At 45.8% G+C, this 13,682-nt stretch overlaps 3 protein-coding genes across 7 annotated transcripts in view; 1 reads left to right on the top strand and 2 right to left on the bottom strand.

Moving 5' to 3' along the window:
- The window catches only part of ubr7 (ubiquitin protein ligase E3 component n-recognin 7), a 30,067-nt gene extending 19,457 nt beyond the window's left edge, over positions 1–10,610 (bottom strand). Inside the window, exons 1-3 of one of the 3 annotated variants that reach the window (XM_044168658.1) lie at positions 10,473–10,610; positions 2,618–2,741; positions 669–802 (exon numbers count right to left, since the gene is read on the bottom strand). In XM_044168658.1, the coding sequence (XP_044024593.1) occupies positions 669–802; positions 2,618–2,734 (251 nt within the window). In that variant the 5' untranslated portion in view covers positions 2,735–2,741; positions 10,473–10,610. Of the gene's footprint in view, positions 1–668; positions 803–2,617; positions 2,761–9,134; positions 9,315–10,472 lie in introns of those variants that run through there. The other 2 variants (XM_044168656.1, XM_044168659.1) reach the window with 2 other exon arrangements.
- Positions 9,822–11,842, top strand: si:dkeyp-55f12.3 (uncharacterized protein LOC568418 homolog). Of its 2 annotated transcripts, XR_006374856.1 has the most exons (3): positions 9,822–10,391; positions 10,482–10,714; positions 11,600–11,842. XR_006374856.1 is itself a non-coding variant. In XM_044168662.1 (2 exons), exons 1-2 carry the CDS (start codon positions 10,208–10,210, stop codon positions 10,586–10,588), a joined length of 291 nt encoding a protein of 96 aa, XP_044024597.1. In that variant the 5' UTR covers positions 9,870–10,207; the 3' UTR covers positions 10,589–11,038. The 2 variants fall into 2 exon arrangements, 1 of the variants encoding a protein (XP_044024597.1); XM_044168662.1 differs by lacking the exon at positions 11,600–11,842 and having other exon boundaries at positions 9,870–10,391; positions 10,482–11,038.
- On the bottom strand, positions 11,789–13,665 carry tmem251 (transmembrane protein 251). Of its 2 annotated transcripts, XM_044168660.1 has the most exons (3): positions 13,519–13,665; positions 13,274–13,401; positions 11,789–12,716 (listed from the first exon to the last, which is right to left on the bottom strand). In XM_044168660.1, exons 2-3 carry the CDS (start codon positions 13,320–13,322, stop codon positions 12,319–12,321), a joined length of 447 nt encoding a protein of 148 aa, XP_044024595.1. In that variant the 5' UTR covers positions 13,323–13,401; positions 13,519–13,665; the 3' UTR covers positions 11,789–12,318. The 2 variants fall into 2 exon arrangements, with proteins under 2 accessions (XP_044024595.1, XP_044024596.1); XM_044168661.1 differs by lacking the exon at positions 13,274–13,401 and having other exon boundaries at positions 13,519–13,654.
- Positions 13,666–13,682: the final 17 nt, after the last annotated feature.

Genomic DNA, 13,682 nt, shown 5'->3' with positions numbered 1-13,682 from the left:
CTTTACGTCATGTTGTAGTTTGGTTTCCTCTGATTGGTGTTTGGAAAGCAGTGCTGCTGTGAGACTGGTCAGAGTGTCTGAGGGGGGGCAGTGAGACTCAGCACCAGCTGACATAGGGGACTCTGTTCTGGGCTCAGCTCCTGGGTCTGGAGGTCTTTGGGATGGAGGGGGTCTCGGGGGATTTAAGGTGATTAAAACATGTGAGCGCTCTCTGTTGGATGTTAAGTATCAGCGGGTCTCTGCCTGATTCTGCTCCACATGTTGGTGTTTTTCTGTGTGAAATGTACCTGCAGAGTCCTGCATGTAGAGACTCTGCTGGACGTTTGTCCCGGCGGGTAAAGCTCTGGTGAGTGGACCCCAGACTCACCACCAGACAGCGCAGTGGGCCGGATGACACTATCACATATTTTAAAACATTTTAATTTGGAAATTATAAAATGTTCTCTTAATTGCATTTAGAGCTCTTCGAGCTTTTTCTTTGAGTGCGTTCACGGCCGTGTTGAAACTCCCTGATGCTGTTGTGGTTAAACCCAGGCAGGTTTAACTCTCACTGTGATCAATGATTATTGATTATTAATGGTAAACTGGTATTTGTTCTTCTGACCTCTCTCTCTCATATATTATTTATCAAATATATCACATTTGTGTATTTAAAGGCGAGTGTTGACCTCTTGGTGTAGAGTTCGAAGAGGTCGTGACCTTCGTGACATTTGTATGAACAGGCCAAACAGACTCCTGCTGCCTCTCCTCCCTTTGGTGTGCATGTGTTACAGGCGTACAGAGCCTGGCGCTTCACATAGCCCTGAAACACAAATACACACAGAAAATACAAAAAGGTTACTGCAGGAGAGTTACATATACATACATATAAACTACAATATATGTTTCTCATTTGAGAAACCAAACAATAGCAATAGTAGTCAGTACAATGATAATAGAAAATAGAACATGCCTCCAATATTCAGGGTCTCCTCAACCTCTGAGCTGAAGAGTGGAAACCCTGAATTCATGAACTCGATCAAAGATGTTGATGTAATTGTGTTAACAGAAAATGATCTGCTCACTCACTGTCCTCCAGGATATAATGAAGTCATGGTGCGCTCTATAAAATTAAAAAACATACGCAAGGGCAGAACATCGGGGGGGTCTTGGTGTGGTATAAAGGAGATCTCACCAGTTAAACTGGGTAAATCACACATTTGGTTAAGATTAGGTCAAAGCCTGGGCAGAACTGATAGAGACCTATATCTCTGTGCTATTTACATACACACAGTAGCTTCTCCTTATTCTGAAGAAGGCATTTCTGAAACTCTCCACTCAGAAATCAGCTGTTTCCAGGCCCAGAAACGTGCTTCTAACTGGAGATCTGAACGGACGAACGGGAATCGAACCGGATGCCATCGACCCACAGGGCAACAACCACGTGTTCGGTCAGTCTCCCTGTTTACCACACCAACCATCACCCATCAGAACAACCTTGACTCTGAAATAAACCGAAGCGGCAGGGAGGTAGTGCAACTCTGTCGGGCCTTGGGCCTGTGCATAGTTAACGGTAGGTTCAGAGGGGACTCTTTAGGGAGATTCAGATACTCCTCAGCTCCTGGGTCGAGTGTAGTAGACTATGCAGTCACTGACATGGCCCCTCCACTATCAGTGCTTTCACTGTCAGACAGCAACCCCCCCTTTCAGACCACAACCAAGTAAATGTGTTCTTTAAACTCTCAGGTCAAAGGAGTGACACGAACAGGGAACCAGGAAGCTGAATAAATTAAACTTACAGATGGGCCCCAGACAGTGGAGACGAATTCATCACCTGATCTGATGACTGACATGTCAGTATATAACCAAAATCAATACGTCCTTAGCAGAGGTGGTGATGATGATGGTATCAATATATTTCATGAGGCAGCTGTTAAAGCTAACCTTATAAAACAAAAACAGAAGCCTGTTAAAAAGCAAAACGCCAACAAATGGTTTGATCAATGCAAGACACATCGCCAACCAAACAACCCGGCCTTACGCATCAGGTACAACGACATTTAAAACAAATAGAAAAGTACATTAAATTATACCCACATGAAACTTGAAGATATTGACAACGGCATCAATCAAAATCAATTCTGGGATATGTGGAACAACTTCAACACAAAGCATTTAAAAACGAATTGGCCGACCTTGAGACATTAATAGTAAAAATTTATTTTTACTATTAATTACTTAATTTAAATATTAATTACTTTTTTTACTTCTTAGTTATTTGCTTTTATCAGTATTTGTGGCAGTCATGTTCTCAGTTCAGTGTTTCCTCGAGGGGTTTTTCAGCAGCGGGGGAAAGGGTTTTGAGTCCCTGGGTGGTTAGTCTCTAATTTGTTGATGCTAAGTACTAACCTTTCAATAATCTTAACCAAACATTAATAATAATAAGTTCAACGTTTCAAAAGTCACAGTAAATGGGATCATGTAGTTAAACTAAGTCCTGAACATTATTATGTTTGAAAAGGTAGAATTTATAACAGAGCTGTTGTATTGGATTGCATTAGATTTTACAGGTGTACCTAATAAAGTGAGCACAGAGTGGATGAACACAGTATGCACACTAATCAATAATAACGCTAACCTGAGGATATGAGCAGTGATCAGAGTCACTTCCTGCCAACACGGCTGAAGCTTCTTCCTCCAACTCTTCATCTTCCTCCAGAACATCCACCAGAGACACCGTCTGCTCCTCCGACATCCTCAGCCTCAAAACAAACAAAGCCAAAGAGTAAAAGTGGTTTCCGACAGTTAGAGAAACTGCTGCTCACAGAAGCAGAGACGAGAAAGCACCAAACTACGGGAGAGAGAAGATGTCGAGTTAGTAACATGCAGTAACGGATAAACATGGAGGAGAGAGGTGCATCATGGGAAGTCTCCCGGCAGTCTAGGCCTATAGCAGCAGAACTAAGGGCTGGATCAGGACTCACCTGAGCCAGCCCTAGCTGCTGCTGTCCCCTCACGTCTGTTAACAAACAACCAAAGTCCTGTTGGAATTTCAACGTTTCTACTGAACGGCTGTGAACAGGCTGAAGACTTCTGATCAGTGAGCAACAAAATCAATATGTTTCAGTCGCACGCCTCTACTGTCCGTCTCTACTGTCTCTACTGTCCGTCTCTACTGTCTGTCTCTACTGTCCGCCTCTACTGTCTCTACTGTCCGTCTCTACTGTCTGTCTCTACTGTCTCTACTGTCTGTCTCTACTGTCCGCCTCTACTGTCTGTCTCTACTGTCCATCTCTACTGTCTGTCTACTGTCTCTCTACTGTCCGCTACTGTCTGTCTGTCTGTCTCTACTGTCCGCCTCTACTGTCTCTACTGTCCGCCTCTACTGTCTGTCTCTACTGTCCGCCTCTACTGTCTCCACTGTCTGTCTCTACTGTCTCTACTGTCTGTCTCTACTGTCCGCCTCTACTGTCTCTACTGTCTGTCTCTACTGTCTGTCTCTACTGTCCGCCTCTAGTGTCTGTCTCTACTGTCTGTCTCCATTGTCTGTCTCCACTGTCTCTACTGTCTGTCTCTACTGTCTGTCTCTACTGTCTCTACTGTCTGTCTCTACTGTCTGTCTCTACTGTCTCTACTGTCCGTCTCTACTGTCTGTCTCTACTGTCTGTCTCTACTGTCCGCCTCTACTGTCTGTCTCTACTGTCCGCCTCTACTGTCTCTACTGTCTGTCTCCACTGTCTGTCTCTACTGTCTGTCTCTACTGTCCGCCTCTACTGTCTCTACTGTCTGTCTCCACTGTCTGTCTCTACTGTCTCTACTGTCTGTCTCTACTGTCCGCCTCTACTGTCTCTACTGTCCGTCTCTACTGTCCGCCTCTACTGTCCGTCTCTACTGTCTGTCTCTACTGTCCGTCTGTCCTGTTGGAATTTCAACGTTTCTACTGACGGCTGTGAACAGGCTGAAGACTTCTGATCAGTGAGCAACAAAATCAATATGTTTCAGTCGCACGCCTCTACTGTCCGCCTCTACTGTCTCTACTGTCCGTCTCTACTGTCTGTCTCTACTGTCCGTCTCTACTGTCTGTCTCTACTGTCTCTACTGTCCGCCTCTACTGTCCATCTCTACTGTCTCTACTGTCTGTCTCTACTGTCCGTCTCTACTGTCCTGTTGGAATTTCAACGTTTTCTACTGAACGGCTGTGAACAGGCTGAAGACTTCTGATCAGTGAGCAACAAAATCAATATGTTTCAGTCGCACGCCTCTACTGTCCATCTCTACTGTCTCTACTGTCCGTCTCTACTGTCTGTCTCTACTGTCTGTCTCTACTGTCCGCCTCTACTGTCTCTACTGTCCGTCTCTACTGTCTGTCTCTACTGTCTGTCTCTACTGTCCGCCTCTACTGTCTCGACTGTCCGCCTCTACTGTCCGTCTCTACTGTCCGTCTCTACTGTCCTGTTGGAATTTCAACGTTTTCTACTGAACGGCTGTGAACAGGCTGAAGACTTCTGATCAGTGAGCAACAAAATCAATATGTTTCAGTCGCACACCTCTACTGTCCATCTCTACTGTCTCTACTGTCTGTCTCTACTGTCCTGTTGGAATTTCAACGTTTTCTACTGAACGGCTGTGAACAGGCTGAAGACTTCTGATCAGTGAGCAACAAAATCAATATGTTTCAGTCGCACGCCTCTACTGTCCGTCTCTACTGTCTCTACTGTCCGTCTCTACTGTCTGTCTCTACTGTCCATCTCTACTGTCTCTACTGTCCGCCGCTACTGTCTGTCTCTACTGTCCGCCTCTACTGTCTCTACTGTCCGCCTCTACTGTCTGTCTCTACTGTCCGCCTCTACTGTCTCCACTGTCTGTCTCTACTGTCTCTACTGTCTGTCTCTACTGTCCGCCTCTACTGTCTCTACTGTCTGTCTCTACTGTCCGTCTCTACTGTCTGTCTCCACTGTCTGTCTCTACTGTCTGTCTCTACTGTCTGTCTCCACTGTCTGCCTCTACTGTCTCTACTGTCTGTCTCTACTGTCCGCCTCTACTGTCTGTCTCTACTGTCTGTCTCTACTGTCCGCCTCTACTGTCTCTACTGTCTGTCTCCACTGTCTGTCTCTACTGTCTCTACTGTCTGTCTCTACTGTCCGCCTCTACTGTCTCTACTGTCCGTCTCTACTGTCCGCCGCTACTGTCTGTCTCTACTGTCCGCCTCTACTGTCTCTACTGTCCGCCTCTACTGTCTGTCTCTACTGTCCGCCTCTACTGTCTCCACTGTCTGTCTCTACTGTCTCTACTGTCTGTCTCTACTGTCCGCCTCTACTGTCTCTACTGTCTGTCTCTACTGTCCGTCTCTACTGTCTGTCTCCACTGTCTGTCTCTACTGTCTGTCTCTACTGTCTGTCTCCACTGTCTGCCTCTCTGTCTGTCTGTCTCTCTACTGTCTGTCTCTACTGTCCGCCTCTACTGTCTGTCTCTACTGTCTGTCTCTACTGTCCGCCTCTACTGTCTCTACTGTCTGTCTCCACTGTCTGTCTCTACTGTCTCTACTGTCTGTCTCTACTGTCCGCCTCTACTGTCTCTACTGTCCGTCTCTACTGTCCGCCTCTACTGTCTGTCTCTACTGTCTGTCTCTACTGTCCGTCTCTACTGTCCTGTTGGAATTTCAACGTTTTCTACTGAACGGCTGTGAACAGGCTGAAGACTTCTGATCAGTGAGCAACAAAATCAATATGTTTCAGTCGCACGCCTCTACTGTCCGTCTCTACTGTCTCTACTGTCCGTCTCTACTGTCTGTCTCTACTGTCCGTCTCTACTGTCTGTCTCCACTGTCTGTCTCTACTGTCTCTACTGTCTGTCTCTACTGTCTGTCTCCACTGTCTGTCTCTACTGTCTGTCTCTACTGTCCGCCTCTACTGTCTGTCTCTACTGTCTGTCTCTACTGTCCGCCTCTACTGTCTGTCTCTACTGTCTGTCTCTACTGTCCGCCTCTACTGTCTCTACTGTCTGTCTCCACTGTCTGTCTCTACTGTCTCTACTGTCTGTCTCTACTGTCCGCCTCTACTGTCTCTACTGTCTGTCTCTACTGTCCGTCTCTACTGTCTGTCTCTACTGTCTGTCTCTACTGTCTGCCTCTACTGTCTCTACTGTCTGTCTCTACTGTCTGTCTCTACTGTCCGCCTCTACTGTCTCTACTGTCTCTCTACTGTCTGTCTCTACTGTCCGCCTCTACTGTCTGTCTCTACTGTCTGTCTCTACTGTCCGCCTCTACTGTCTCTACTGTCTGTCTCCACTGTCTGTCTCTACTGTCTCTACTGTCCGTCTCTACTGTCCGCCTCTACTGTCTCTACTGTCTGTCTCTACTGTCTGTCTCTACTGTCCGTCTCTACTGTCCTGTTGGAATTTCAACGTTTTCTACTGAACGGCTGTGAACAGGCTGAAGACTTCTGATCAGTGAGCAACAAAATCAATATGTTTCAGTCGCACGCCTCTACTGTCCATCTCTACTGTCTCTACTGTCTGTCTCTACTGTCTCTACTGTCCTGTTGGAATTTCAACGTTTTCTACTGAACGGCTGTGAACAGGCTGAAGACTTCTGATCAGTGAGCAACAAAATCAATATGTTTCAGTCGCACGCCTCTACTGTCCATCTCTACTGTCTCTACTGTCCGTCTCTACTGTCTGTCTCTACTGTCCGTCTCTACTGTCTGTCTCTACTGTCTCTACTGTCCGCCTCTACTGTCCGTCTCTACTGTCTCTACTGTCCGCCTCTACTGTCCATCTCTACTGTCTCTACTGTCTGTCTCTACTGTCCGTCTCTACTGTCCTGTTGGAATTTCAACGTTTTCTACTGAACGGCTGTGAACAGGCTGAAGACTTCTGATCAGTGAGCAACAAAATCAATATGTTTCAGTCGCACGCCTCTACTGTCCATCTCTACTGTCTCTACTGTCCGTCTCTACTGTCTCTACTGTCCGTCTCTACTGTCTGTCTCTACTATCCGCCTCTACTGTCTCTACTGTCCGCCTCTACTGTCTGTCTCTACTGTCTGTCTCTACTGTCCGCCTCTACTGTCTCGACTGTCCGCCTCTACTGTCCGTCTCTACTGTCCGTCTCTACTGTCCTGTTGGAATTTCAACGTTTTCTACTGAACGGCTGTGAACAGGCTGAAGACTTCTGATCAGTGAGCAACAAAATCAATATGTTTCAGTCGCACGCCTCTACTGTCCATCTCTACTGTCTCTACTGTCCGCCTCTACTGTCTCTAGTGTCCATCTCTACTGTCTCTACTGTCCACCTCTATTGTCCGCCTCTACTGTTTCTGTCTGTCTCTACTGTCTCTACTGTCCGCCTCTACTGTTTCTACTGTCCGTCTCTACTGTCTCTACTGTCCGTCTCTACTGTCCGCCTCTACTGTCCATCTATACTGTCTCTACTGTCCGCCTCTACTGTTTCTGTCTGTCTCGACTGTCTCTACTGTCCGTCTCTACTGTCTCTACTGTCCGCCTCTACTGTCCGCCTCTACTGTCTCTACTGTCTGTCTCTACTGTTCGTCTCTACTGTCCGTCTCTACTGTCCGTTTCTACTGTTTGTCTCTACTGTCTCTAACAGGCTGAAGACTTCTGATCAGTGAGCAACAAAATCAATATGTTTCAGTCGCACGCCTCTACTGTCCATCTCTACTGTCTCTACTGTCCGCCTCTACTGTCTCTACTGTCCATCTATACTGTCTCTACTGTCCGCCTCTACTGTCCGCCTCTACTGTTTCTGTCTGTCTCTACTGTCTCTACTGTCCGCCTCTACTGTCCGCCTCTACTGTTTCTACTGTCCGTCTCTACTGTCTCTACTGTCCGTCTCTACTGTCCGCCTCTACTGTCCATCTATACTGTCTCTACTGTCCGCCTCTACTGTTTCTGTCTGTCTCTACTGTCCGTCTCTACTGTCCGCCTCTACTGTCTCTACTGTGTCTACTGTCTGTCTCTACTGTTCGTCTCTACTGTCCGTCTCTACTGTTTGTCTCTACTGTCTCTAACAGGCTGAAGACTTCTGATCAGTGAGCAACAAAATCAATATGTTTCAGTCGCACGCCTCTACTGTCCATCTCTACTGTCTCTGTCCGCCTCTACTGTCCATCTATACTGTCTCTACTGTCCGCCTCTACTGTCTCTACTGTCCATCTCTACTGTCTCTACTGTCCGCCTCTATTGTCCGCCTCTACTGTTTTTGTCTGTCTCTACTGTCTCTACTGTCCGCCTCTACTGTCTCTACTGTCCATCTCTACTGTCTCTACTGTCCATCTCTACTGTCTCTACTGTCCGCCTCTATTGTCCGCCTCTACTGTTTTTGTCTGTCTCTACTGTCTCTACTGTCCGTCTCTACTGTTTCTACTGTGTCTACTGTCTGTCTCTACTGTTCGTCTCTACTGTCCGTCTCTACTGTCTCTAACAGGCTGAAGACTTCTGATCAGTGAGCAACAAAATCAATATGTTTCAGTCGCACGCCTCTACTGTCCGTCTCTACTGTCTCTGTCCGCCTCTACTGTCTCTACTGTCCATCTATACTGTCTCTACTGTCCGCCTCTACTGTCCGCCTCTACTGTCTCTACTGTCCATCTCTACTGTCTCTACTGTCCGCCTCTACTGTTTTTGTCTGTCTCTACTGTCTCTACTGTCCGCCTCTACTGTCTCTACTGTCCATCTCTACTGTCTCTACTGTCCGCCTCTAATGTCCGCCTCTACTGTTTTTGTCTGTCTCTACTGTCTGTCTCTACTGTTTCTACTGTCCGTCTCTACTGTCTCTACTGTCCGTCTCTACTGTCCGCCTCTACTGTTTCTACTGTCTGTCTCTACTGTTTGTCTCTACTGTCCGCCTCTAAGTTACTGTCTCTACTGTCTCTATTGTCTGTCTCTACTGTTTCTACTGTCTGTCTCTACTGTCTCTACTGTTTCTACTGTCTACATGATGAGATCACAGTCTTCAGTCTCTCTGTGAACAGTCAGTGTGCAGCTGATTATCAGACAGGACTGATCAGGTCATCGATAAGTCTGATCAGCTGCCGATTGCTTTAGCTAGCATTAGTTAGCATCAGTTAGCTGTGAACGTGAATCCGCTCCGTGCTAATGCTAACAGTGTTAGCTGCGTGAATAAAAACACGAACTTACCGAGTCAAACAAAGACCGAATCGGAACTTTAACCGTACTGTTTACACCGTCTGATCCGACTGTAAACCAGCCAATAACCTGATCAATAACAATCAATAATCAGCTCCGTCTGGTGTTCAGCTGATCGGATCTTTGTTATCAAACCGCTAGCTGCTACTAGCTCTAATGACAACTTCCGGTTTATTTCCGCAGATCATATTTGGCGGCATTCTGGGGTCAGAGGTCACCGAGTTTAAAAACAGAAAAAAATTAATAAAATATTAAAGAGTCAGATGAAATAAAACACCGCGTTTTAACCCGACGGAAAATACGCTTTAATGACGTAATGATAAAAGTGAACTTTAATGACGTGTGACGTACAGTAAGGGGCTCTGTGGTGCATTCATGTGTCCCTCGGAAATCACAGATAAAACCCTCTACAGTGTTAAAGATCAGATCACAGATCAGATCTCTGTGTTGATTTATTTCAAGTTTGTAAAATAAAAACCGCCCTGTGTTCTCGCGAGAGAAACACAATCATTTTCAACGTCCTTATAAAGATGGAGCAAGAAGGGATTCTACTATACATTACAGAAAACAGTGGAAAACGCAAAAAGCAAATTTTCCTGCCGAAGGAAAGATTCAGTAGTCATAACCAGGTTGAGGCTTGGGCGTTGTCGGTTCAGGAGTGGGCTGGCTCTGACTGGTTAACACCGGGATGGTAAATGTGAGTGTGGAGGCGTAGAGACAGTGAACCATGTCCTCATCCAGTGAAAGGAGGAGGAAACTGTTCAGAGGCTTGGGAGCAGCTGGAGAAACTGTTTTCACTCTACGCACTTTACTAAACCTGGATAACTGGACTAAACTGAATAAAACTGATGGAATGTCTCCACAGTATTGGAATATATAAGAAAATATAAAATGACTGTCAAAAGGGAAATTAATAACAGACAGTGGAGGGCGGCAATATGCAACCGTAGCGTCTAGTCTGCCGGACCCAAAGAAGAACAGTTAAATCCTTAGGGTCAATTTACGGAGGGCGCCTGAAGGCAACAGATGGCGAGTGATGACGACATCAGGAGGTTGTAGTAAATATGGCGGCCGTGGCTGTGTTAGCAGAGCTGAAGTTCAGAGATGGACAGAGAGAGAAAATCAGCGTTAAAGTAGAAAATAATCTGAATTCTCTGATCGGCGGAATTCACGAGCTGAACGCGAACGTGTCGCGACTCCTCAGCGAGCTGGTGGAGCGGGAAAAAACTCGCGGAGACTGCGCAGAAGGTGAGCTATCTGCTGCTAACTGCTAACGTTAATGTTACCTGTGACTTCTGTGAGACCACAGTAGCTTCACCTTTGTTTTACCTGCTGCAGGTGAGGAAGAGGATGATGACAGTGATGAAGAAGACGAGGAGCCAGAGGATCCTCAAAACTCTGAACTACAACCGCCAGCTAAAAGATCCAAAACCCGAAACACCTGAGGAAAAACTGTAAACACCTGAGGACTGTGTGCGACAGGATGACGTCACTACCCGTGTGAAGTGAAGATGATGATGTCAGGTGTTCAGTCACATGGCTAAATAAAGTGTCTGACTGTTTACACTCAGGTGAATTAAAATAAAACCTGCTTTTCAAACTGCGTGTAACCACTGAACCAACCGGTCATAAGAACAGTATTAATGTACAGAACATTCATGATATAAAGCTGGGTGTGTGTGTATATATATATATATATATATATATATATATACACACACACACACACTGTCATAGAGACTGTGATGTGTTATCAATCAAAGCGGAATGTATTGAGCTCAGTTATCAGTCTCAGCACTGGTCTGTGTTGTGTCTTCCCGCTGCAGGTGGACACTGAACTGATGTGACAAACAAACTAACATCAGGGTTTAATAAAGTATATAATTAAGGTGGAATACTGAACTCACAGTTTTCATTATCAGCATTTAGAGGCGGCTCTTCATGCGTCTCTTTTGCTGCTGTCACAAACTTCAGTAATGATCCTGAGGAGAGATATAAGGTTGTAGTATATGATACTTATTATAGTGGCATGTTAATGAAGTCAGTTCACACTACAGAATTAGCATTTAACTTTTCTATGTGCTCCTTGGACATAGCTTTCATTATTCAGTTAAGTTACAGACGAAGCTCTAACAGCTGTTTCCGTCCAAATCCCTCCATCGTCCCAAACCAAAGCTCTGCTCTGGGAATGGCAGAGACAACGTTCATTTCGGTAACACTGCCCGGGGTCGAAGGGTTGTGTGAAGCTTCAATATGTCGCTTATTCGCTTTCTTTCAGCCTGCTAGATGGCAAGTTAGGCTGGAGTCTCCAGCTCCGCCAGCTAATGTTAGGTTACCTAACAAAACCCGTGAAAGAAGCTGAAGTTATTCTCCCCCATAGTTAGGGCCATGTTAGACTAAATACAGCATTCACAGTTATTTACTTACCACAGTCTTGCTTTCTTTTCCACTTCCAGACGATGACTGCTCTTCATTTCACTTCACTTTCACTTCAAACTTCATGTATGATGTATGATGCGAGATTGAGCGGAAGGACGTTCAACTTGCTAACTGAACGTCAGCACAAGTTGGATGAAAACAAAATGAAAGCAGAAGACTGAAAGATTCAACATGTTAAATTAAATGAAATACAGACCCGTCGGCACTTAAATTAATGTTTCTTTCACTTTATTGATGTAATAAAGTTGTCATGGTAACCAGCATGTGTCATATGACTCATCGTATTAAATACAGCCAAGTGTTTTGATTGGCCGCTTGGCCGACAGCTGTCAGGTCAGTAGTTTAACTTCCGTCCTAAATACTAAGCTGCAGGTAACCATAGCAACAGTAGTGATGCGTCAGTAAACAGGTTAAACTAACCTAACGATGGGTTAACTGACCGTAGACACAGCAGGAGGGGCTGTGCTGTTAATAAAATAACTGAGAATGATTGACAGCTGCAGACTGAAATGTTTGTGACAGGGAACAGACAGGAACTTTTGATCCTGACAGTCGACACTCAGGGCAGAGCTGTTGCAGATGTATACATCCTGTCAGTCTCTGTTCAGGGCAGACTAGACTCAGGGTTTAAATCGGACAGCAGCGTTTGTTGAACTGTTTGAAGGCACACAGGAAGTGACATCACAAACATCAACACAAACAGTTCAGTTCGTCCTCCCGCCATGGCCCCGCCCCTCTACGTGTCAATGAGCGGCGGGCCTCTCTGATTGGCCGGTTTGCGGGCAGCGTGGCGGCGGCTGCACAGCAGGGCCAGGCAAACAGGAAGTACGCAGTAACCGACAGCTCGAGGGTCGGCTCTTGTACAGGAGAACAGGAAGAGGAAGAGCTGCAGGTACGGCAGCAGGAAGACCGACGCCCACATCCAGACAGGAAGTGGCGGCAGGTGAGCGCTAAGGCTCTGAGACCAGCTGATGGCTCGGGGCGGAGCCGACGGGCCGGCCCTGCCTTTCTGCACGTGCTCCAAACTGAAGCTGTGAACCTCAAAGACGTAATACACAGCCATCATGCTGAGCAGCAGGTAGAGAGCCACGCCCACCCATCCCATCCGCTGTCGGAAGTTCATCATCCTCCATACTGTGGGGAGAAACAACCAATCAATAATCATCCAATAATCCATATGTTCAATATAGCAACATATCAATACTGAAAGAAATGAAAGGTCAGTAATCAATATGTCATCCCATCCTCTGATGGAAGGTCATCCTCCTTCATACTGCAAAGAATCAATAATAATCAATAATCAATATGTTATTTATACATCATCTATACTGCAAAAAAAGTCCATTATCAATATATGATCCCATCCTCTGACGGAAGTTCATCATCCTCCCTACTGAAAGCAAATACCCGATCGATAATCAATCAATAATCAACCAGTACATCCTCCATTAGTCTGTACCAGTCTCCAGCTAAATTTCAGGTAATTTAAGTTTTCCGTGTGAAGTGATGTCCATACTCTTTCCATGAGCATTACATTTAAAACGGATGTGATATCGAGCCTGCAGACATGTAAGTTCCTGTCTGTTCCTGCCAAACACAATGTGTTTTTAGCCAGTTTCAACTCTGTTAACATGCAGCTTTATATTTATGACTCCTGCTTTAAACGCAAACAATATTAAATCTGACCTGACCTCGGTTCACTGTAGCTGAGTTCAATAGACTCTCTGTGCCAGACTCCATTCATTTTTCAGCCAGTTTAATTCTCAGCCAGATGAATGTCGGACACTTTGATGTTTCTTGCCGACCTCCATCTTGCTCTCTGTTTATTTACACACAGACAATCAGCAGCACGTTAGCAGTCAGTTAGCCTGTTAGCAGTCAGTTAGCCTGTTAGCAGTCGGTTAGCCGGTTAGCTCGTGCCTTTATCAGCTCTTACCTTCCTTCGCGCTGATTCTTTCAAATTAAAACTCTGCTGTAACTCGTTTTTAATCCGCTGTGGGTCCCGAGAGGTCCGGGAAGTCTGTTTCGCTCTTACTGTTTTGTCACCTGACACCTAGGGATGACGTCATCCATAGACCGGATTCTCCGGCGCCACCTGCT

The sequence above is a fragment of the Siniperca chuatsi genome, linkage group LG16 (assembly GCF_020085105.1).
Source record: "Siniperca chuatsi isolate FFG_IHB_CAS linkage group LG16, ASM2008510v1, whole genome shotgun sequence".
Lineage (NCBI taxonomy): Eukaryota > Metazoa > Chordata > Actinopteri > Centrarchiformes > Sinipercidae > Siniperca > Siniperca chuatsi.
Note: the sequence above shows the minus strand (reverse complement) of the source record. Positions and strands in the feature narration are given on the sequence as shown.

Coding starts and splice junctions, on each gene's coding strand:
- tmem251 (XM_044168660.1), bottom strand. CDS start 13,322: ATGGAGTCTGGCACAGAGAGTCTATTGAACTCAGCTACAGTGAACCGA. Junction 12,717..13,273: donor CTCAGCTACAGTGAACCGAG/GTCAGGTCAGAT, acceptor TTCTCCCCACAG/TATGGAGGATGATGAACTTC.
- si:dkeyp-55f12.3 (XM_044168662.1), top strand. CDS start 10,208: ATGGCGGCCGTGGCTGTGTTAGCAGAGCTGAAGTTCAGAGATGGACAG. Junction 10,392..10,481: donor TCGCGGAGACTGCGCAGAAG/GTGAGCTATCTG, acceptor TACCTGCTGCAG/GTGAGGAAGAGGATGATGAC.